The 26124-nt window shown below is 34.2% G+C and overlaps 1 protein-coding gene across 1 annotated transcript; it reads right to left on the reverse strand.

Moving 5' to 3' along the window:
* Nucleotides 1-1851: 1851 nt before the first annotated feature.
* Nucleotides 1852-24167, reverse strand: LOC144959082 (zinc finger CCCH domain-containing protein 15-like). Its single transcript, XM_078891459.1, has 12 exons — nucleotides 23955-24167; nucleotides 21450-21551; nucleotides 20757-20865; nucleotides 19090-19224; nucleotides 17664-17746; nucleotides 15095-15197; nucleotides 13164-13240; nucleotides 12439-12507; nucleotides 11542-11619; nucleotides 9481-9576; nucleotides 8163-8307; nucleotides 1852-6367 (listed from the first exon to the last, which is right to left on the reverse strand). Exons 1-12 carry the CDS (start codon nucleotides 24021-24023, stop codon nucleotides 6162-6164), a joined length of 1272 nt encoding a protein of 423 aa, XP_078747585.1. The 5' UTR covers nucleotides 24024-24167; the 3' UTR covers nucleotides 1852-6161.
* Nucleotides 24168-26124: the final 1957 nt, after the last annotated feature.

Consider the following 26124-nt stretch of genomic DNA (forward strand, 5'->3'; position numbering starts at 1 on the left):
TATAGGGGGATAGAAGACACAGTATCTACCTCCCTGCCCACTATGGGAGATCAGGAACCCCAACCAGGTTCCCACTAAGAGAAAACACTCAAATGTCTACACTCCAAACCAATATATAATATTATTTATAACAAAAACATTTAACTACATAAAAGAGAGATGATTTACAAGGGAAAAAAAATATCATCTCTCAAAACTACTACAAAACATTTGACTGTTTCCCTCCCAGTCAAGGGCTCTGGTCAGGGCTAGGGAAAATCGGAGTAATCCCATTCCAAAGCAAAGACTAGGAACTAGGAAAACAGATACAGGAGATAAAAGTAGAAGACACAGCATGGGAGGTCATAGACCCCACCCAACTCAAGGCTTTGTTTTCTTAGTAGAGCTTGTTTTTGTTTTCGTTTTTGTTTTGAAGGGTTTTAGGGCGCTTGCAACACATCAAGGTCATATCAGCGCCAGTAAAAAGGAAGAAAATGTACTTAGTTTGAGATCACCTAAAAGTCTCATCCTGACACAAGCACAGGTCCCAACTAAGAGGAATACACTCAAATGTTTACAAATCATATAATACAATATGTAAACTAAACATAATACAATGCATAACAGAGAGATGATTTACAAGGAAAAAAATATCATCTCCCAAAATTATAACCATACATTCGACTGTTTTCCTCGGAACTCCGGCCAGGGTCAGGACAAAACTAAGTAGTCTCATTCCAAGACGACAGGAAACAATTGGAAAAAGGGTATGGGGGGATAGAAGACACAGCATGTACCTCCCTGCCCACTATGGGAGGTCAGGATCCCCACCCAGGTTTTCGTTTTTAAGGTTTTTACGGCGCTTAAACTTGCAACACATAGATAAAAGATCATATCAGCGCCAGTAAAAAGGAAGAAAATAGGTAGTAAAAAGTTCGAGAATTACAATTAAAGCACACAGGAATACACAAGACAAAGGGAAATTGATTCAAATAGGGAACAGATGTAGATTCCAAGAGCACACTATCAGCGTACTTAGTTTGAGATCACTAAATGCCTCATCCAGTCAAAAGCACAGGTCCCCGCCAAGAAGAACACACTCAATTGTTTATACACCATATGTAAAGGAAAAATAATACAGTGCATAACAGAGATATGATTTACAAGGAAAAAAAAATATCATCTCCCAAAACTAACACATTTGACTGTTTCCCTCCCAGCCAGGGTCAGGGAAAAACCAAGTAATCTCATCCAAAGACAAAGATAAAAAGCAAGTTGGAAAACCCATACAGGGGGATAGAAGCAAGTACCTCCCTGCCCACTATGGGAGGTTATTTTTTGTTTGTTTGTTTGTTGCTTTAGGTCTCTTCCAACACAATTGAGGTTATATGAGAGACCGCTGAAACAAAAAAACAAGCAATCTAACAAAAATAGTACAAATGTAAATCAAAATCATAACCTAAAGATATCATAAGCTAAATTATAAATAACCAACAACAAACAGGCAGAAGATTTACAGAAAAAAAAATATCCCCTGTCAAAAATACAATCACAAACCAAAGAAGCAGGATAGGCTAGTAAAGAGAAGAAGAAACGACATCACTATCGGATCGTACACCCATGCGAACATCATAGGTATATGATTCAAGGGTGATGCTCCCATCCAACCACCCGCTATGGGAGGTTAGGAACCCCACCCAGTTAGCAGAGTTTAATTGTGATTAAGGACTCTAAGGTGATATTTTGATAATATATGAATAACCAGCACGTGGTATATAAGTAATAAATTATATTATAATAATAATATATAATAATAATAATAATAATAATAATAATAATAATAATAATAATAAAAAGGAATAAAGCCTGGAATTCAGTAAATATTCACCAATTTGGTGTTTTAATCATTATCAATTCAATATTGTCAATACAATTCTTGCAAAACGGGAGTCATAAACCACGCACACCACAAAACAAGAAACAACAAGAAAGACAAATCATTAATTTAAAGTAACTCAAGCTTCGAAGTCTAAGGAGTCAGCCAATCAAAAACAGTTATTTCCGACATGTACATATACAGGTCAGATAACTCGAAGTGTCATTGTCGTATTGTTGAAGTAATTTTATACTCTTCCATAACTACTTCAGTCAACTTGTGAATATGAGCATATTGATGCTTTGAGTTTAGCCAAAATACAACATCAGCCAGCCGGATAAACGTACCAATACACTAACCTATGTGTAACCTTGAACGTTTGATTGATAGAATTTAGTGAGAACTACTCATAAAAAATGACTGGTTAAAAACAATAACAAAGAGCTGAATGACGTCAATTTCATTCCTTCTATATAATATTTGCGAAAAGACACCTACAATTTGAAATGAGTTTGTGACGAATCTAAATGATTTTCAAACTCTGGGAGAGAAAAAAAATCCACCCCATACCCATCGAGTGGATTGCAGCACATTGGACCAATTATCAGTATCAAAGAATCTGAGTTTCAAACCTCGAGAAAAAAAGAAGTCAAAAGTTATCTTCCCTGATCATTTATTTATCACTGAAATTGGATCATTGGTTATCATTTTCAATGCTTTAGAAAAAAAAAATGTTTTTCTTAGACGTGCAAGTTTTGGCAGTTATCTTTAAATTTAATTAACAACTCATACAATAGTAGTTTACAAGAGGTGGAATCTTGTAACAATAGAATTAGAGATAAGATGGAACACACATTCTTATAAACACTCCGAAGAGATGCCTTTGTCATTGTTATTTCCAAGTTCCTATGGCAACAAGAGACCAACATCCCTGATCTTTTTCACAGCTCGTACTTCTCTCACAATTAGATGAGGACTTAGTAATTACCTATGATACAATTTTACGTACAATACAGCATAACTTCCAATTAAAAACAAACAGAAAAAACAAAAGCATATCCATTGGTGGAATTGAAATTCAGTCTTAACAAGTTCCCTAAAAAGATATTGAAGGGGGCATGGGGAGGGGGGCGCGGGGAGTGAATAGAGTAAGCATGGCAGGGACCAGATGGGAAAAACCATATGCATCTCGCTGAAACAAAGTTTTAGGTTGATTATTTCAGGTTCAAAAGACGATTTTGCTCTCATCCCATGAAAATCAAGATTTCAACATTAATGCACCCTGTTGCATCTTTAAATTTGCAAAATAATAATGCATTCGACTACAGATATTCCAAGAGTCTAAGAATTATGAAAAATCCTTTAAGCTAGTGATTTTTCCCCCTCAGAGACAAAATTAGGGATGCCCAAAAATGAATTAAGAAAACAAATGTAAAAATAACTGGAGTAAGAATTACAGAAAGACGAGAAACAAAAACCTCAATTTCAATTTCCTCAAATAAATGCACGCCTTCTCTTTTTTTAAATTGTATTTTTTTACAGCTCCTCACACATATGCTCACACTCCTACAGAATTAATTTGAAAGAAATTGAATTCCACACAACAGAATTGCCAAAATGTCAATTTACAATTTTATAGATATAACTTATGACCATAAAAATTCAAATTATCAGCAAAGATAAAAGATAACCTCATATATATGACTACTACTACTCCCTACTAGAACAAAGGGAATCCTTAATATAGACGATTTTTGACCAATGTCTGGAATTATATTGACCCGAGAAATGAAAGACTGAGTCTACATAGTTTTTCCTCGAGACCAATAAGTTACCAATTTCGGTTAAAAGTCGTATTAAAGATATTGTTTTCATGCCTAACAAAATCTAATAATACAAAATGGTAGAATTGAATGGAATATAACACCATTAATTATTTGTTTCTGCACCTAAATCATCAAATGATCAGATATCACTATTTATCTGACCTTAAGTACAACAGGAGCAAAGAAGAAGGGGTGGGGTGTTATAATGGACATTGAGATGCTGTGATCTAGTGTAGTGAAGTTCAATTACGTAAAAGGTAAATGAGTCTTGAGTTAAAATGATAAAAGTAGGTAAGTTGTACAGGATATCGTCAGAAAATATGAAGAGAATGTTGATGGTGACAATAAACAAACCAAAAATACCCAAGGGACAACAGTCATTACCCAATAGTAAGAAAAAGGGAATACGGCATCGACAAGAGGCATAAAGACAATCATTGGTTGCCAACTGTGTAACCACAAGATTCAAATCTGTCGTCACCAATTTCTATATAATTTCTAGCACAGCTCCCAAAACAAGAAAACAGTAATGATTAAGCAGCTTCTGTTTTAAACAAGACAAAGACTCTTACCTAAGCTCCTTTGTGCATGAATTCACAATCTACTCTCAACAAATGCCCCCCCCCCCCTCCTTTTGTTATTTCTGTGTGAAAATAATTTTGTTACTATCACAGGAACAGTTACATTTCCAACCTTTCCTTGTCATTCACTTTGCACTTAATTAAAGCTGTCACCATCTGTATTGTTTTACACAAAGTCCCAAGCTGCAGGTTTTTATTTTATCATTAATGAAATTCCAATTTTAAACTTGCAAGACTTATGGACAAACCCTTCAATTTTACATTTCACACAAATTAGTTCATCCACACTAAAAAGGACCATGAATACATCCTCACATAAAGATCCCCATGACATGACATCGAAGAATGATCAAAGTATACTAACACTGTATATCTTGAATGAGGAACAAAATTGGATGGCACTCCTAACAGAGGGCCTGGTCTGAACCCCAAGGACCTGATTAAAATGAAAGGAATGTGTCCAGGCACCTTCTGGCACTGAGAGATTTAAGGTTAAGATAAGGAAGGATATCATGATTCAGTGGAGAACAGAAGAGTTAGGTTGGTGGGATTGAAAAAAGTTTTTTAAAAAGTGAGTCACCCATGATGTTATGAGGCCTGTGACTAGAGTTCATCTTTGTAACTATAGTGTTAAATATACTATAACAATTGCTTACTACCTTTTTAATATGAGACAATGTCCATCGCAAAATACTTTCCCCGCTCTAAATCTAACAGACCAAGTTACCAATCACGGCTGGGTTTTTAAAAAATTTTTGTTTTAAACTTTGACTACACCCAGGACGAATACTGCCGTTGTTTTTAAAAACACAATATATGCAATGTTAACTAAAATAGCACATACTGTGTTCTTACTAAAATGTCAGAATGCCACTCCCCTTGTTTTGGCAAGTGAGTATTCTACCAACTGAGCTGTCTGGAACCCACCTGGTTTTTTATTCGTTCTTAAACATGGCTGAATGGCTACATACAGTATGGCTAGTGCAACTGCTCGCTGCCCTCTCTCTCTCTCTCAGCCAGGCAGAGGGTCATGCATCAGTTAGATCCCAAGTTTGGCTCTGCCACAGTGATATTTTTATTCTCCGTTTTCATCTGGCACTTCTCCATACCCCATACTTCTTATTTGTATCTGGGTTGTGCTGAAGTAAACTACGCTATTGAGGGACATGTCACCATACTTGACGATTTTGTCGTATAAGTGTTAAATAAAATAATGAATATTTCTAAACCACGTGGACCCAGATTTCAGATTTTTTTCCCATTCCAATTTCTGCTGATTCTACCATATCCATTCATCAACAAAGTGACATGATGAAAGAATATTAAAGGAAAAAGTGAAGTCCAGAAATATACAGATTTAGCCTCCATGAAACACAACACACAAATGAATTTTTCATAGTGAACATTTTTCTTTTAACCTTTCCATTCTCCTGCACAATATACAGATAAAACAAGATGAGCATGATGACAGAATTTTAAAACAACAAGAACTCTTTTCTATATTTCCACTCATTTTGTCTTCATGTTTGAATGTCTTGAAGGAATGCCATTGTCTTCCTCAGCCCTGACAAAGGCCCGTGTAGTTTAATCTGCATAGTTGTGGTACCAGGCCAAAAAAAATCCTCTTACAAAAACTAATTTTCTTTTTCACAATATGGCAACATTCCAATGTATTTGCTTTTGAATTTTGATGGAACAGAAATTCAAAGTGTAAACTAACAGCTGTAAATCATTCCAATAAAGCTATATATATACTATGTTCTCTCCATTCTCTCCACCCCCCCCCCACCATCCACACACCCTGTTAAGATAACTGGCGTCTAGCATCCAATTCGTAAAAATATATGATCCAAAAAAAACAAAAAAACACACACACAAACAAAATGATATTCACAGACATCACAAATTGTCCTCCTCTAATTCAAGGTTCTCTAATTCATCTATGAGGTCCTCGTCCTCCTCGGCAAATAAATCCTCGTCAATCTCCAACCCTCCATTAATGGTTGCGGACATGGCCGCTGCTATCGCCATGTCCGTCTCTTCTTGTTGGCTGGTACTGGAGGAGGGGGGAAGAGCCGCTGCTTCATCAAGCTTGCCCGACTCACCTGGTAGTGAGGTAGAAAATTATAACATTAATAATATATGAATTAACGCCAGCTTTTCAGATGAAAAAAAAACAAAAAAAAAAACCCTAGAGCCAACAATATTAAGCCTCAAAGTTAACTGTCAAACCTGAGTAAAACTTATTTCAATATAATTTTATACTGCATTCTACTTGGGTGCTTCTTTACAGTTTATCTCAGAGAGAACTCCAATCTCATTATAATGGGTGAACACCCTCCTTTGCCTACGCTGCAGTTGTTTAAAAAAAAACACAGTATATGCAATGTTAACCAAATAGCACATACTGTGTTCTTTTTTTAAAAATGACAGAATGCATGGATTATTAGGATGCGTTTTCAGAACAGTAAAACTCTTCTTCCTGATATAGACTGACATGGCGGTTTTTTGCAAGAAAAAATCCCAAATTTTGCAAGCTAAAAACAGAAAAATTTGCTAAATATAATGTGATTGATTTTCCTAAAAACCTTTAATCAGTTCATGAAAGAGAAAGGTATTTTTTGTTTTTAAGGGTTTCACAGCGCCTGCACTAAATGTAAGGTCATATCAGTGCCAGTAAAGAGGAAGAAAATGAGATAGTAAAAAAGAAACTACTCTTGATTAATTATTTTTCATGTTCTACACAAGCTATCAAATTGAAAGAAAACAAAATTCGTCTGTTTAAAAAAAATATTATTATTGATTTTTGTCTTTTTGTTGTTTGCTTCTTTTTTCTTTGCAAAATCTCGAAAATTTGAAAACATTTGTAAAAAAATCTATGCAAAAAACCTGCCATGCCAATATAGATATAAATCAGATTGAAAAGTCAGACTCTGATCCTAAAAAATCTGGGGACATGCTCTGATCTCAAAATAAAAATTAGTTGAAAATTTGAGGCAAAATTATGCATTCTGGGCCTAAATGACCAATGAGTCGAGCAAATGGAAATTCATCTGGTCCATCTGTTGATGCAGGACAGCTTCATAATTTGCTTTTACGTCTGTATCTTTAAATGGAAAATCTCACCGGGCACTGAATGCCCATGCGGTCACCCCAGACAGACCATGGACCACATCCTGTCCGAATGCTCGCTGGGACCTCACTGCACCAATGCTGACCTGAGGGAATGCAACCAGACTGCCCGGGACTGGCTGACTCACTGGCGCGACAAGATATGATGATGATGATCTACTGTTTAACCCTGTTGGTGACTCTTTTAGGTCATTTCAACACAAGTGCAGAGGAAAATGATGCGACAATAAAAAAAAATTAAGCTGACCTCACAAACACCCAAAAACAAGTCTAAATCCTATATAATATATATATATATATATATATATAATATATATATATATATATATATATTATATATATATATATATATATATATATATATATATATATATATATATATATATATATATATATATATATATATATATATATATATATATTATAATTATTTAATATTAACCACAATGTTGGAGTCAGTCCAGACAGACTCAAACATTGTGGTAAATATTAAAATAATAATTCGCTCCATTGCTACATGTCGAGCACTATTTGTACCATATTTGGATCCAACACGATTCAATATATATATATATATATATATATAAATATATATCACTGAATTTCGCCTTAAACCCGTAATAGCAAATTTAATTCACACCGCAGAGCTTACTATCATTTCCATTGATCATGTTATGAGCTTTAATAGACTCCATCTATATAAATATCACTGAATTTCGCCTAAAACCTGTAAATAGCAGTTAGTTCAATTCACAAAGCAGAACTTACTATCGTTTCCATTGACCATGCTATGAGCTTGCATCTGTTGTAATCTGTCCGACTTGGCCTGTGTACCAGACTGGTCAACCTCAGAAGCTCCAGCTATCACACTGTCCATTGTAATATCTACCACATTGGTGTTATCATCTTCCTCCTTTTCCCAACAAAAACAACAGCAACAAAAAAATTAATTAAATTAAACGAATTTGTTTAAAATTCAAAGAAATTTCATAAAATCATCCTATGTAAATGATCTGTATTTCTCTTAACAAGAGGTGATAAAACAAAAAAAACAAACAAACAAAAAAATATTAACTCATTTGGTGGATATCTTGGGAGATAATATCATATCGTGGCTCAGCGGTTTGGTCTTTGCTCAGTACCCGAAACGTGCAGAGTTCGATCAATCGCCACTGCGCTGTGTGGCCTTGAGCATGTCACCTCGCCCTAGCTCAATTGCGGCGCTGCACTGAGGCTGACACCTGGGTTAGTCCAGTCTTCCCTTGGAATAGACCCTAGAGACAAATTTCCCCTATGGGATGAATTAATTAATTTTAAATTATTTTTCTATTTTCCAAAATGGAATTCCGACTTAAAGGTGACCAACCAACTCAAAACAGTATTATCTCATGATGAATCAAACTCCAAGAGAAAATTCAGAATTATAATTAGAAGAATTAGGAATTTGAGGGGTATATATATATATATTTTTTTTTTTTTTTTTTTTTGGTTTTTTTTTTTGATGAACGAAATTGAATTCATTCTACCCCATAACAAATAAAAATTAATACTAAATCTCAAAACTGCAGCTCTAAATTCAATTCCCCACACCTAGTTCATCCCAACATCATATCACTTATATTTTTTTAATAAATTTTAAAATTGAGCTTTTATATATTTTTCCACTAAATCTACTCAAAGCGCTTTACAAGGGACCCTTGGCCAACAGCAACACTTAACATGTAGGACGTGACACGACGCCTGGTAGGCAATATTACAATTTTTTCGGACAGAGACAACGATGTTAACGGCCAGGTACTCGTTTTACACCTGAGTATGGTGAGAGAATGTGAGTAAAGAGTCACCCAGGATCAATCTCGGTCCCTTTGATTATGAAGCTATACCAACTGAGCTATCAGGACTCCCCACCCCCCCCCCCTCCCCCCCCTGCTACAACACAAAAGTGCATAAAAATTATTCCATCTCCTCATAAATACTTAATAAAAGAAAAATTTACAATTTTTTTAAAAAACCTAAATAGTTTACGTCAAAAGACTATGTATTGTATTGTTTGTATCATAAAGCAGTGAATTCATAACACACAAACCTCATCCCTTTCTCTTTCAATAGCGCCATCTTGTGCTTCATCATCATCATTGCCCACGAGGTCGGGATTGAACTCAAACATCTGACGACCGCTGATCTGTAGCAAACAAATAAAAATTTTGTTGGTTTTTTGTTTATAATTTTAAGGGTTTTACTGCGCTTGCAACACATAAAAGTCATATCAGCGCCAGTAAAAGGTAAGAAAATGGGATAGTAAAAAGTTCTAGAATTACAATTAAAGCACCTAAGAAAAGGTAAGACAAAGGGGAATTGGTTCAAATAGGAAACAGATGTAGATTCCAAGAGCACACTATCAGTGTAATTAGATTGAGATCACCTAAAAGTCTCATCCAGACACAAGCACAGATCCCAACTAAGAGGGATACACTCAAATGTTTACAAATCATATAATATTTTAACAAAACAATACAGTGCATGACAGAGAGATGATTTTGACTTTTTCCCTCCCAGCTAGGGTATCCTAGACAAAAGCCAAGTAATCCCATTCCAAGACGAAGGCAAAAAGCATGTTGGAAAACAGATAAAGGGGGAAAGAAGACACAGTAAGTGCCTCCCTGCCCAATATGGGAGGTAAGGAACACCATCCAGAAAAATTTTTTAATTGATAATAAATAGAAGAGAAAATAATAATTCACAATTACAAATCGCATCTGTGCATCATTCAACGTGAGCAACTTTCTTTTCTCTTCTACTTTTTTTCTCCTTCTGATCAAGTTATAAAGCTAAAGAAATGCGTTAACGCAACAACACTTAAATTTTAAGTAGCATCAATGTCCTGAGAATGTAAAACGACTTTCTTTCCTCTTCTACTTTTTTTTCCTTCTGATCAAAGTATAAAGCTAAAGAAACAAGGTGCAACAATGCTTAAATTTTAAGTAGCATCAATGTCCGGAGAATGTAAACGATAGGAGGTTAAAAGATGAAAAGTTTAGAGTGAATCAATGCAGAATAAAAAGTTGAAAAAACAAAAGTATATGAAAAGAAAAAAAACAAGACTAGATCCAAGCAGCATTATGTATTCAGAAATCCCATCAGGATGCTTGAAGATCTCAGTTAAAGGGATATGTTCCAATGCCTTAAACACTTTAAAATATAAAACATACTACATATCATAGAAAGATGACTTTTAAAAAAAAAAAGTAATATTGTTTCTCACAAAAAAAAAAGGAACCATTATAATATAAATAATCTCTATGGTGATGACAATAATAATAATAATAATAATAATAATAATAATAATAATAATAATAATAATAATATAATAATAATATAGTAATAATAATTTAAAAAACAACAATGATAATAATAATAACAACATTAATTATCATCATCATCATCAGTATCCAGCAATGACTATGAACATTTTTTTTTCTCTTTTTGAGGAAAATTTTTGTCTAAAATCAAAGCCCTATCTCCACTGAGTAAAAATAATTTTGAATTTTGAAAATCCATTCATAAATAAACAAGTTATGCAGTTTCAAATGTGTCATTTATTTGGATGACCCGCAAAGAGGAAAAAAACGCGAAAATATGGGACGCTTTTTCGGCATTTTTTTTCGACCTTTGGTTGTATCTTGCGTAATAAGTGTGAAACTTGAAGAGCAAATTAGGATGGTGTTTTGTAAAATACGGGAAAAGTACTCGTCATATTCATATGAAATTTTACAACCAAAAAGAAGAAATGTTCATGTATTACCTTGTCAGCGACAAAACCTCCACACCCGGTAGTTTTAGAAATATTTTACTCCAAAGAGTAAAAATCTATTTTTAACGGTCTTCTGGTAATCGCACGAGTTTTGTCGCTTGACATAATCTAAAATGACTTTTTTTCTAACTATGTGCCAACTTTCAGTCATATTCACCAATAAACAGCATCGTAATTAATTTTTTAAAATAGCATATACGAAACGGCTTCGTCCCATATTTTGACGCGAATTCGGGCACTTCGTAAGCGAAAAAGAGGCCCAAAGATTTGTGCGGGATATTCATTGCTACAGTATCATCAAAGAAGTCATCACAATGTTCAACAGTTAAGACTTACCCCCAATACTTTGCCAGCTTTGTAATCAGCTTTCTTCTTCTCATTTTCACGTTTCAGGTTCTCAATTTTTTCTCGTTTCTGAAGTTAAAAAAGAGGTGATTGCGAAAAACTGAGAAATTGAGTTACAAATAAATGAGAAAGAGACATAATATCATCATAATCACTATTTTAAAGACATAGACATGTAGATAATCAATGAAAAAAAAACAAAAAACATGCAAACATCACTCCAATTAGTCTATGTCATATATATTCAAAAATTGAGTGTATCTTTTGGTCTTGGGTACGGACGCATACAGCAAATATTGTATCCACATTCTCAAGACAAAAATTTGGATTATTATGGATGGAGACCACAGACCTAAACAAATAAATAAAAGCAACCATAAATAGTGATCATAATGCACATTTATTAAGTGCTGCTTATTCCGCTATATGCAGGCTCTGTATTCATGATTATTAATGGAAATCTACCAGCGAAACGAGAAACAAAAGTCAATATATATGCCAGTAACTTTACAAACATCAATGTTAGAATTTTTATTTTTTCTTAGGGTGTGATTAGCTTAACCAAAAGAGCAGTTCATTATAAATAAATAATTATTTAAATGTTAACATTTATAAAACAAACTGAATTAAAAAAAAAAACCACCACTCCCACCACAAAACATCATCTTGTACCAGGCGAATCAGAGAGGCACATTTCACACTATTCACACACACTTTAAAAAAGGAAGTATCAATTTCTTTCAGCAAGTTTCTATACATTATTACCATTCCAAATTCAATATCATCCAGCTAGGTTTAATGTTGTATCCGCTATAAAATGTAGGCAACCTTTGTGAACAGCTTTGAGGCTGAGGCATAAGCAAAATATCATGTTTATCACTACTTTACCTTTCTTTCCTTCCATTTAAGGAAAGATTCTAGAGTGACTCTGGTTGTGTTGGAACCGAGGGCAGCTCTCTGTGGAATAAATACATTTGCGATACACATTCAGTCCAATCCATGAATATAGAAAATATTATTAATATAGCAATGGTATTTCATTCAGTTAACGTTTTCATTAACTTTTAACTACTTCATCATCAAAGTGACTTCATTTTAATTTATATTCTAACATGACACAAAAATAAAAATTGAATAGAGAAACCAACCAACAAACAAACAAATAAATAAATAACTAATAATAATAATAATAATAATAATAATAATAATAATAATAATAATAATAACATTAATTAATAATATCAATAATAAGAAATTTTAAAAACAATAAAGTTTAAAAAATTAATTATGGAGAGAAAAAAAATGATATATGGTATTTTGCATTTACATAATAGTAATAGATCAGAAAAGGTAGATTATATGCACATATGCAATTTAAAAATTAAAAGGTTTCATCAGTCTTGTCTAACGCTAAAACTAAAATTTGTAGAGACACGAAATTTCCAACAGCAGAATTACAAAAAGTGTCTTTAATTCAATAAATCTTATTGAGAAGGAATCACTCATAGAAAAATCTGAATCCCGAGGAGACAAATCAGAAATGGACCAAATCTAGTCACCAAAAATAATATAAAGATGACATAACTAAATAACACAGTACCCAAATATCTTACCTCAGTTTCCACCAGATCTTCTATAGAAATCTTTTCCTCCTCCTCTTCTCTTTTCATGTCTTTCTTTAGCACAAAACCTAGTAAATCAAAAGAAAGAGAAAATAATGAATATTAATATTACAGGGAAACGTTAATATGACTCACCGTCCACTCATCATCATTTTTGTAGTGTCACCTCATAGAACATATTTAGCCGAATTTACATTTTTTTTTCATTAAAAAAAAAAATAATTCTGTATTCTCATCTTTAAAATTTGTTGATAATATGATAGAGTAATTAATTTTCTTTAATATTGCATGCCATGTATATCGTGCAACTAGAGCTATATTGTAAGGGAAATAAATAACATTATTATTATTAATAATATTATGTTAGGATGAACTAAGTGCTGAAATTTGAATGCATAGACATAAATATAAAACGTATGGGTAATTTCTATTCCTTATAGTGGAGGATAAATACAATCTCTTACATTGTACAAACTGAAATATAAGTATATATTTCCTATCATTCTAATCCGACAGTCACTTTTTGGGGTCTGACTCATCATCTTGCCTTTTTCACCCTGGGTCAGGGTATAGGCCACAGACAAACAGTTTCCATCCTTCTCTATCCTGAGCTAACTTTTTTTTTATCTTGTTCCATGTCTTATCACTTCTCTGTATATCAGCTTCTTTAATTCTCCATGTTCCTCGTGGCCTTCCCCTTGATCTTCTACCCTGAGGGTTCCAGTGTTATAGTGGATTCATTCTTTCTAAGGGTGTGTCCAATCCACCTCCATCTTCTTCTTCCTATTTCCTCTCCCACTGGTTTCTGCTGTGTTCTTTTCCATACTTCTTCACTCAGACATAATACATTTTGGGAGACAGAGGGATCACAAAGAACAAGTAAAAGTAAAGCAAGTGGCATGCCTGAAGCAGCAGGCATTGAGGATATTGCTCTGTTAGTGGGGACAGTGGATCAATGACAATGACGTGGTAGGGGTAAGATGAAAGGTTTCTTTCTAACATAAATTTCCATCATGCAACGGATGAAACAAATTTGTGGTAGTGGTAAAGTGACTGGCTTCTTTCTGACATAATTTTCCATCAAGCAATAGATGAAACAAATATGTTTAAATAATTCCCTTCATTCATCCCATAGGGGTAATTTTGTCTCTTGGGTCTATTCCAAGGGAAGACTGGAATAACCAAGGAGTCAGCCGCAGTGCATAGCCGCAAATTGAACTTGGCCTTGCTCAAGGCCATACAGCGCAGTGGTGGGTGATCGAACTTGATACCTTTCAGGTACGAAGCAAAGCTGCCACGCTGCCCCCTGCATTTCCATCATGCAATGGATTACACTGACACAAAGAAATGCTTGAATTTAAAAATTTTAAAAAACAATTAAAAAACTGAAATTTCCCCGAGAATCGATTAAAATACAAAAAATAAGGTAAAAAGGTTAAATTTGTATTTGCACATTAATAAATAAACCTACTCCATGTTGAGTCCAAAATTAATTTTTTTTATAATAAAAAGAATAAATAAATACATAAAGAAAATAATATAAATTATAGAGTGCCAATCTCCACCTAACATGTTCAATGGCGCTTTTCAGGACATAGATGACATGAGAATTTTAAGAAAACTAAATGTTATAATTATTTAACTATACCATAACTGCACTGTTCACAAAACAGTGAGTAAATAAATTTAATCAATATCATTCAAGGTATTAGAACAGCATTTGTACTTAGAGCTAGATCAACATCAGAGTCAACGGGTCGTAAAAATTCAATTCAGAAACAAGGTTTAATTCTAAATTGATGGACCCTGCAACACTTGAACATGAAAAAGAAATCCGGTAGAAAACAGTGCACGGCAAGTGCTTTGACTTACTTCTAGACTGAAAACATCAACTTGCAAAAACACAAACAAAAGTCACAAACCTTGAGGCAGGGCATGTTTATAGATACACTTTTCCCCATTTGGACATTCCCAGAACCAACCATATTTACTGTTTTCAACAGCTGCTAAAAAGTGTTTGCAGATCTGTGGTAAGAAAAAAAAATTACAGAGTAAGAGCAGGAGGAAGAGGGAGGGGAGGAGTCACAATGAGTTCAGACTTGCTAAAAAAAAAATTTCATAAAATAGTAATTGGAGTCCCCAAAAATAGTAATTTGGGATAAAAAATAGTAATCAGTCCAAAAATAAAGAGAAAGTTGCCTTTCCGTGTTACGAGTTGAATATATGCCCGACCACCTGGGCAAAAACGTCACTTCATAGATTCGCAATTTTACAACCAATTAATTATTTTTCGTTTTTTGGGTTTGTTCTTTTTTTTAAAAACAAAATTTCGTAATTGCGCAGGTAAAGTCGTAATCATGTAATGGCAGTCTCAATATCGTAAAATTATGATAAAATCGTAATGCTTGGCAAGTCTGTGAGTTCTACATTTAGAATCTAGAATCTTAAAAAGTCAGAATGAAAAGATCTCTTAAATGTCAAAATAAAGTCAAAATGAGAGTGTTCTTAATTACTCTTCCAAACTCAAAAATAAATTCTTTTTTTTTAATTAAAAAAACAAAACAAACAAAAAAACAAGTAAGCTTTTAATAGCGCAATATCCACTAACTGTGCTCAAAGCGCTTTACAAAGAGTGCCTGACCAACAGCGACACGTAACATGTAGAACGAGTCATGACGCCTGTTAGACGATATTACAATTTCTTTCGACAGAGAGATGCTGTTAATGGCAAGGTACTCATTATACACCTAAGTACAGTGAGAGAATTGTGAGTAAAGAGCCTTTTCCAAGGACTCAACTATGCGCTGAGCGAGGCTCGAACTTACCGATCCAAAAGCGAGTGTCATACCACTAGACCACATAGCCACTAGCTCTAAGCACTTTGTAATCTATTTACTATAAATCTTTGTGACAAGCCTTCAGCTCTAGGCATAATTACATTTATCATCATCATCACTGTTCTACCTATAAAAAAAAAAAAAAAAATTTTTGCCCTTCTGTGCATCATCATTAAATGCTGTCACCTAGGCAGTAATCCATGAAGGAAAATAGATAATCCATCAAACAAGTGTCTGATGTCAACGGGAATCACCAATGTTGACCAAAGACAAATACAGAAATAATAAATGAAAAAAAAAATATATAGCTTGCACAACATCAACCCAATGAGTGCATAACATATATATTTTAAAATTGAGTATGCTTATATCTATTGGTTTTGGGTATAGAATACAGACTGAAAAGTAAGCACCTGCATTCTCAAGACAAAAAAGTTTGCAATTTAAGACAAAAATTTGGATTCTTATGGATTGAGTCTATGGGCTTAAATGCTGCATAAATTACTTCAATGTCTTCAAAGATTTAATCTAAAGCTTAGTGTCGATAAGGTCTCTGTCAGTGAAATGCACTAAAATTAATAAAGATATGTCAAATAAAATGCTTAATTCTGCTTAAGCTACGGCGCCTTTTAATGAATCCCAGCAACTCAAAGATAAAGGGAAAAAAAGTATCCAAATGAGAGCTTGAACTTAAGAACAACATGTTAAGGCATTCGTACGTAAGCCAAATTTGTGTGAATTTTTCTACCCAATCCCCCTCCCCTATTCCATGATCAAATCTAAATTTGGCATACATATCTGTTTAAAATTAGTCTTATTACTAGCCTAACTCAAAATCTTGCCATAATTTATCTAACCTAAAAAGACATATTTGTTTTTAATTAAAAAGTTTGTTTATTATTATTAATAATTTGTTTAAAGCCAATAACTTTAAGGTCAATATCCCTATGCCTATGTTTAATGTGTATGTATATATAAGAAGAAGATAAAACTAAACTGGCAAAACGATGACAAACATTGGATGTCTTTCATTCCTGAGGTTAAAAAAAAAAAAGGGGGAGTTGGCAGAACTCTGTTTTTGGGCTCCAAGGGTTCGAGCCAGCAATTACAATGCTGCCAACCCAGAAACATGTAAATGTGTACAATGGAGAGCCAAAATGAATAAGATGTTGGGAAAATGGTACAATCCTTCAAAGAATATAATTAGCAGACCTGCCAACCCTTCACATTCCAAAAGTGGAATCAGAACGCCTGAAAATAGGAATTTGAGACAAAAAATAGGAATTTCACCCTTTTAAAACCAGCCCCACTCCCCTCTTCACTTGTTTTTGGCAGAGTGGTTAAGGCATTGCACTGTGACACGGAAGGACCTGGGTTCGAGCCCCGCTTCGGCATTTTCGTTTTTTTCCTTGAGCAAGATTATTAACCCCCAATTTGCTGACTTGGACATGGGTGATTCCTGTTGACATCAGACATCTTGTTTGATGAGTTATCTATATTCCTTCGTGGAATGTCTAGGCGACGATATCTTATGATGTGGCGAAAAAGGCATAATTTTTAATTTTTCAAATTTTATTTTAAGTGCCAAGAGCATGTCAGTAACCATGGGTAATGACTATATAAATACAATATTATTTTTCGCTATTTTATTTACCCCAGCAGTTTTATTCTTGTTGGACTCTCCATATTTTTTGTTGACTAGTTCTCCCAGCTGTGATTCATCCATTTCCGCTATTTCTGTAAGACAAGAGCAGAAAATATGTCTAAATTTTACTCCATACAATATGAAATTCATTGAAAATGATTATAAAATGTTTGTTTTGTCTTTAAGGGTTTTACGGCGCTTGCAACACATTAAAGTCATATCAGCGCCAGTAAAAAGGAAGAAAATGGGATAGTAAAAAGTTCTAGAATTGCAATTAAAGCACAAAAGAAAAGGTAAGACTAAGGGGAATTGGTTCAAATAGGGAACAGATGTAGATTCAAAGAGCACACCGTCAAAGTACTTAGTTTGAGATCATCTAAAAGTCTCATCCAGACACAATCACAGGTCCCAACTAAGAGGAATACACTCAAATGTTTACCAATCATATAATATAATATGTAAACTAAACATAATACAATGCATAACAGAGAGGTGATTTACAAGGAAAAAAAATATCATCTCCCAAAACTATAATTAACATTCGACTGTTTCCCTCCCAGCCAAGGATCAGGGCAAAACTAAGTAATCTCATTCCAAGACAATGACAGGAAACAATTGGAAAACGGGTATGGGGGGATAGAAGACACAGTATGTACCTCCCTGCCCACTATGGGAGGTCAGGAACCCCACCCAGTTGATTATAAAACAATCACATTCTATTCCTAAACAAAAAAAAAAAAAAGAATTGCACATGGATAAAGGAATCGCATATTTTACCTGGGTCCTTTAAAATTAAAATAAATAAAACAAATCAAACTGTTCTAAAAATATTCCATAGATCATAACAGTATCAACAGGTTAATTTCATCTTTCCTTTAATCATTTGAAACAACATTTTAAAACTTGAAAACAATTTATCACGTCACTGTCAAAGAGCAATTTTAAATGAAATTCACAATTTTGTCTTTGATTAAGAATGGGATTTTTAATTCTAAAAACTATGTGAAAATTTAGATCCTCATTAGCCTCTTCTATCACCATTCACAGCTGCTCAAGAAATTATTGTCAAAACCATAAAAAAAACAACAACAACAAAAAGATTAAGTAATATGCGGCTATGTGGTATGACACTCGCTTTTGGGATTGGAAGGTCCTGGGTTCGAGCCTCGCTTGGCACATAGTTGAGTCCTTGGAAAAGACCCTTTACTCACATTCTCTCACCATACTCAGGTGTAAAATGATTACCTGGCCGTTAACAGTGTTATCTCTGTCCGAAAAAAATTTGTAATATCACCTGACAGGCGTCATGTCCCGCCCTACATGTTTAGTGTTGCTGCTGGTAAAAGACCACTTGTAAAGCACCCTGAGCACGTTTAGTGGATATTGTGCTATATAAAAGCTCATTTAAGGAAATCAAATGGTTACATCTACAAACCTTTCTCATCTTCGTAAATGCTTCTTTTCTCAGATTTCCTCTCAATAGCTAAATCATGAGAAAATTTACATTTGTCCCCCTTTCCACACTGGCCTTGTTTGAAGAAGGCACAAAGAACAGACTTGGGATCCACACCTGAGAAAATAGTTTTTAAAAAATAAACATTGATTGGTGAATTGTTAAATAGAAAAATCCTCACCTAAATACACACTATTTCTATTTGATTTATTTTTTTCCAACATTAACTCTTCTGCTAACCAATTTCTGTATTTTTCCCAAAATGCGACACTTACTTCAAACACAAAAATTGTTGTTATATTTTTAAACCATAGGTCTCAAATCAGAATTTTGAAAAAGGAGGAATATTTCGAGGCTTCCCGTGGAATGCGCATTTTATCATAAATAAAGTGGAGCAATATGCCCTTATTGTTGACAATAGTGGTAAAATATATATTATTAACATACAAATCATACTTTAAAAAGGAAAAAATTATTAAAGAACTTATAAACATGGATAAATATCCCTGTCGTCTATCTGGAATTTAGTAATGGATTCATGTCTTTATTGTTTTATTGTTATTGGTCGAAGAAGGATTTTGAGCCCGAAATGTTCTGTGTTTCATATTTTGCTCTTTTTTTTAAAGGTTTTACATTCATTTTCGTTTATTACTTTTTATATGTCCCTTGCAACCAGACTGTTTACAATGATTATTGAAGATGTATAGATTCCACTAAGACTAAGAGCCCGGACCCTGAGCGGAAGAAAATAGCGGCAATAGGAGACTTATGCAAAACTCAATCTCAAAAGCAATAAGCACATGTTTTACCAGGTAGTCCAGCGAAATCCTTCCTTTTTGAACAAATAATCCTATTATACTAGGCAATTTAAGAAGCAAATGCGGCATGAAGTCATCCGAATATGTTAAAAACACACAGTGGCGCTTATGCATTTCCATAAAGCTTTGAAAAATGGACAAACTTGATCATTAGACCTACCTACTACAATCATTATGGAAAATTTGTAAAATTTTATTTTAAAATATGATCAAAAATTGATAATTTCAACATCAATAAACATGTTAAAGGAGCTAAGTACGCAATATGATATGCAATAATTCTGAGGATGGATCAAATCAGCAGAAGACAAGCTGATCTGAAAATCACGTGACAGCTCAAGTCCTCTCTAGTGATTCAAAATGCATCATTTCTCATGACTTGAAGTACAAAAACTAGACCTGCCAACCCTTCACATTCCAAAAGTGGAATCAGGACCCTGAAAATAGGAATTTGAGACAAAAAATAGGAATTTCACCTCTTTCACCCCTTCCCCCCACCCCCCTTCCACTTTGCTCTTTTTGTATTCTTACCATCATTATCATTTTTGTAAATTGGAATTTTAGAGACAATGGCGGAATTAGTACAAAAAGGCAGAGTTAAAATAGGAATGATTCCGCCAAAAGCTGAAGGGTTGGCAGGTATGCAAAAACCCAGACTGATTGATGCTATTTTTGATCCAATTTCATTAATGCACACTTTAGTTATTTTCATCATATTTGCATTATTACGACAAATTTTTTATCTTATAAAAGGCAATTTCATACTGGTCAAGCATGCCTGAGAAAGAACCTATACACCTCTTTTTTTTTTTTTTTTTAATCACTGCTTACCTTTGGAAACTGTCTGTTGCACAGGTTTGAAAAGAGCATTGATCTCATCTTGTAACTTTTTCTTCTCATCTTTTTTCTTTGCCTTATCTTGTTCTTGTTGAGCCTGAACCTATAAGTGGATCAAAGACAACAAAAGAATATTATTGGGTTGTTTTTTTTTATAGCTGTGGTGATGCCCAGTGAATCAATCATGTCACAACAATGTTAGTGTTCTCCTGTTGAAAACGACAAAATATGATGTCAAATTATAATAAAACCAAACTCTGCCAATAGACAAGATAAAAGAACAAACCATGATCAATTCATATTATTAGTGAGCAAGCAAAAAAAGAATGCAACACTTGTCATCCTTATGATGGATGAGATAAATGACAATGTGAAATTGAATGTAAGCTTCAATTTAATATACGAAAAAAGATAAAATGGACGCTTCAGGTTTCCCCTTTATCAACAAAAACAGGATGAATGGAACACTACAGGAGACGAATGTTCCATTCATCCTGTTTTTGTTGATAAAGGGGAAACCTGAAACGCCCATTTTATCTGTTTTCGTATATTAAATTGAAGCTTACATTCAATTTCACATTGTTATTTATTTTTTAGAGTTTCGAGCAGCAACATTTACATTACTATGATGGATGAGGAATATTGAAGAAGACAATTAACATACAAAATATCTTAAAGTCTCTATACCTTGCTGGCTTTCTGATTTCCATGCTGAACTTGAGTCTTGACTGTGTGGATGAATTTTTGTTGTTTTGAACCCTTCTTGTTCTTCAGTCCAAAAGTTTTGTCCTGGAATGACATGATAGAGTGTAATGTAGTTCTCAACAGCAGTCATGCAATATATCCTTAATGACATTACAAGTTTTCTCATCGCCAATCGAAACTTCTAACTTTCAACTATAATTTTTCTCTTAACTATGAAAGTTGCAGTCAATTTTCTGGATAAGTTTTGGCCTCGCATTTGGATTTCATCATAAAAGGTCCTTATCACGTGCATCTATATTTGACAAATGAGCCTTAAAAAAAGTAATGTTCCAGATTACCACCCCTATATTTAATTAGTAGCAAATGAATTAGTTAATGGACTCACTCTGACTTCAAAATGAAGTCAACCAGCTTACATCAAGTAAACCCTACAAAGTGTTATGATTATGAAAAGGTGATTTTGAGTCAAAGAAGTAATGGAGTAACAGTAACACAGTAACTATTCCACTGTCAGTAACGGTAACATACTAAGTAAATTTGCACTAGGTATTTGGTTGATTTAAAACTATTGGATCAGAAGTGAGAATAAAGAAAATTTGATGATGGAAAGGTTAAAAAATAATGTTAAATATAACTTTGTTAATCAATCTAGGCCAGGATCATCTTGTTGCAGATGTGGGTTTTTCTTCGTATTTTATTTATTTTAATTTTAGAACGAAGGTGCACCTTTTAAAAATCTAACATTTTTTTAGGTAGGATTTAATTGTTTTAAATAGTGTTTTTATGCACCTCCGTTACGCATGCGCATTCCACCCAATTTCAACAGCGATGCTGTGTCTGTATTTGGACATGGCAAGTTATATTGTGACATCTGTAGGTACGTCTTTGTCAATAAATTTTAAAAAATAAATTAATAACAATCTAAAAAAATCTAAATTTAAAATCAGAAAATAGAAGTTGCATTGAAGGTAAAATAAGGTTTTAGAAAGACCATATTAAATGTTATGACCAGTCAGGTGGCTCTGTAGCGCAGTGGATAAGCTGTCAGAAAGTACTGGGTTCGATCCCATTGTGGACATTTTTTTTTTAAAGTTTACTTTATTGAGAAAGACATCATTCTTGTTGTTATAGTTACTGGACACATATCTAAAACTTTAATTTATTAAATGAATTTATTATTATTATTATTATTATTATTATTATTATTATTATTAATTATATATATTTTTTTTAAAACAACATCAATACCATTCAATGTGTTATCGACGTGCATCTATATGTAAATGTCATTTTATAATATTTTATCATTATCATCAGTGTATTCGTTTACCGCGTCTTTGTCTTTTTATTTCTTTATGTTTTTTTGTTTCTCTTTTTGTTTGTTTTTCAATAACTTTTTATCATGTTTAAAAAATCTTCGATTGTAATTTTCTAAAATTATTTATTTATTTGAGATCAGTATTTGTGTGCCATGTTTCTTTTTACCTTTGATTATAAAAATTATTGTTATTATTCTTTAATTTATTATCATTGTATAAACTTACATCGGTAATCACTAAGCAGTGTGCTAAACTACAATCTAAAACTATCTAAACCTCATGGTCATTTACGGGTCTATTAACAAAAAATAAGAGGAGAAGCCTCTTTTTGGCTGTGGGTCTATTTCTACACTGCACGTTTACACCCCCAATGGCGGTGCATAAAAACGGTGTTTAATTAATTTTATTAATATTTATTGTCATAATTTAATTCATACTTCCTTACAAAGGGGTATTCTATTTCCTGTCCCATCATTGTTTATATTTATTCACCTTATCTACGCCATTGACAATACACATTTCTAATTCGTTGTTAGTGTCTTATTCGTCATGTTTTGTTGATAAAGGTGAAACCAGAACGTCCACAGTGTGTCTTCGTCTAATAAATTGAGGATTAGAATTCAACACTTATCGTTATTTTTTCCTTCGAGCTTCAAGCAGCAACATTTTCATTAATTAATCAGCACCGCCAACGGAGGTGCATAAAAACAGTGGGGTTTTTTTTACACCGCCAATGGAGGTACAATTTTGTACACCTCCAACTAAGGTGCATAGAAACGCCACCTATAAATAATTGATACAGATCGACAGTTATCGTTAGTGATACTCCTCTATACTATAGTCAATTAATAAAAAGATTGGCTGACAGCTGAAGACTGAAGAGAACATCAGAAACATCTCCAGCCAGGGCCAGGGCCAGGACCAGTGTCAGTATCCCTGTCCCTAGCCCTAGGTAAAGAAATCAGTAATTGAAAAATGATTTAATATTAATATAAAATCTCATTTAATGGGGCTTGTGATTAGGTGTGAATTTGAAGCAATGTCAGTCAAAACTGACATGTGAGTGTGAGAGACTTGAGTGTTGAGGATAATACAGACGAGTGATCTGTACTGTAAATGTAAAAAAGAAGAGAGAAAAAAGTAAACATTGAGTCAATGGTTGGCATACTTCAATAATTTTTTCCTTCTTCTTTTGCTCAGTCTTCTTGCTGACTTCTGGCTTCTTTTTAGGAGGCATGATTAATCATTAAATACAAGGTAAAATATCAAAAATAACAGCAGACATTCAACTGGAGAGAGAAAAAAACTTTCGGTTGACACACCGTATTTTTTTCGGTGGAAGAGAAAGTGTACCGGAAGTTGGATGGTGGTGCAATCAATTGGCTAATTGTTTTGCTTTAAAGTACGAGATAATGTTTTGCATATCAGTTTACAAAATGAAGTATATTTAAATGATAAATAGAAGCACGTATGACTTTTTTAAAGTATAAATTACAAGTTATTTACTTTTACTAGAATAAACAACCTAGAATTGTCAACCTACTGCCGCTTTTATTTCTGCACAAAAATTGGCAAAAATAGGACTAAATTTCAATAAGCAAAAGGAACTTTCATACGATCACTCTACAGTTACCACGCTCTCACCTGCCAGGCGGAGTTGTCGTACCAATAAGGTCGCAGGTTCAAACCCCACCACCGCCGCGAAAAAATTTTTTATTCTCTATTGTCTTCTGGCACTTTTCTACTCACTTCATATCTTGTTGTTACCAACATAAGTGCCCGCTCCACTCACTTTTCTGAATTAAAAATTCACCCCATACACCGGAGCATACTCAATGTCTCAATCGTTTCTATGTTATATGTTTGTGATGAGAATATTGGCTATTAAGCTTAACTGCTGGTCAAAATTACTTCGCGATGGTGGCGAACGAATCGGCGATCTCAAGAAGTGGGTGAGAGAGGGATCTAGAAATGACTTTGGGTTTGAAACGAATATTTTTGTGTTCGTGGATAGCTCACACGGTAGAGCCACGCTCTCACCTGCCAGGCGGAGTTGTCGTACCAATAAGGTCGCAGGTTCAAACCCCACCACCGCCGCGAAAAAATTTTTTATTCTCTATTGTCTTCTGGCACTTTTCTACTCACTTCATATCTTGTTGTTACCAACATAAGTGCCCGCTCCACTCACTTTTCTGAATTAAAAATTCACCCCATACACCGGAGCATACTCAATGTCTCAATCGTTTCTATGTTATATGTTTGTGATGAGAATATTGGCTATTAAGCTTAACTGCTGGTCAAAATTACTTCGCGATGGTGGCGAACGAATCGGCGATCTCAAGAAGTGGGTGAGAGAGGGATCTAGAAATGACTTTGGGTTTGAAACGAATATTTTTGTGTTCGTGGATAGCTCACACGGTAGAGCCACGCTCTCACCTGCCAGGCGGAGTTGTCGTACCAATAAGGTCGCAGGTTCAAACCCCACCACCGCCGCGAAAAAATTTTTTATTCTCTATTGTCTTCTGGCACTTTTCTACTCACTTCATATCTTGTAGTTACCAGTTTGACGTTGCTGCATGGCGAAGCGATCGAGACTTGTTGATGATGCGTTGTTGAGTTGAGTCAAGTTGTTAGCTTGGTGGGTCAGTGATACAAACTACTTAATAACACTGAATATGTCATTATCACTCCCGCTATTTTCTGAGTGTTATTAACCCAGGGTTGTTTCCTCACTCTCCTTCGTTTTTCAATAAAATATTTCGTCAATGTTTTCCTTCACGGATTTTTTTTCTCTGTACTTTGTGTGCGGGCAAAAGCAAATAAATATAATATATGAAATTTAATTTACTCAAGTAGACCAGGGTCTAGCTAGGCCTTATTCTTTCAATAGATTTTTTTGTATTGGAAAAGTTCTCAATGGTAGTCATGACGTAGCCTACTTTTTTCATTCTCATAATACAGACCCATATTTCACAAACGTTCTGTGTTTAGCGTCCAGGTTTCACAGCTATGCATGGCTACGCGCAACTTTATGGTCGTGTGGTTTGACACTTGTCTTCGGACTGGAAGGTCTCTGGTTCGAATCCCGCTGAGGGGGGGGGGGGGTAGCAAAGTTGAGTATTTGAGAAAGGCTCTCTACGCAGAAACTCCTATCGCATTCAAGTGAGAAAAAAAAATGAGAACATGACAAGTAACAGCGTTGTCGTCCAAAAAAAAAAAAAAAAAGAAAATAAAAGAAGTAGGCCTACATTGTGTCTCGTTCTACATTTTAAGTGTTGTTGTTGGCTTGGGACCCCGAGTAAAGCGCTTCAAGCTCAGAATTGTGACATATCGCCTCA

Source organism: Berghia stephanieae, chromosome 13 (assembly GCF_034508935.2).
Source record: "Berghia stephanieae isolate SIO BIC M18660-M18661 chromosome 13, UCSD_Bste_1.3, whole genome shotgun sequence".
Classification (NCBI taxonomy): Eukaryota; Metazoa; Mollusca; class Gastropoda; order Nudibranchia; family Aeolidiidae; genus Berghia; species Berghia stephanieae.

Excerpts from the sequence above, each read along its gene's own strand:
- LOC144959082 (XM_078891459.1), bottom strand. The coding sequence starts at position 24,023 with ATGCCTCCTAAAAAGAAGCCAGAAGTCAGCAAGAAGACTGAGCAAAAG. Across the intron at positions 17,747-19,089 it reads CATTTACGAAGATGAGAAAG|AAATAGCGGAAATGGATGAA; the intron begins GTTTGTAGATGT and ends CTTGTCTTACAG. Across the intron at positions 9,577-11,541 it reads AAGCTGGCAAAGTATTGGGG|ATCAGCGGTCGTCAGATGTT; the intron begins GTAAGTCTTAAC and ends TGTTTGCTACAG.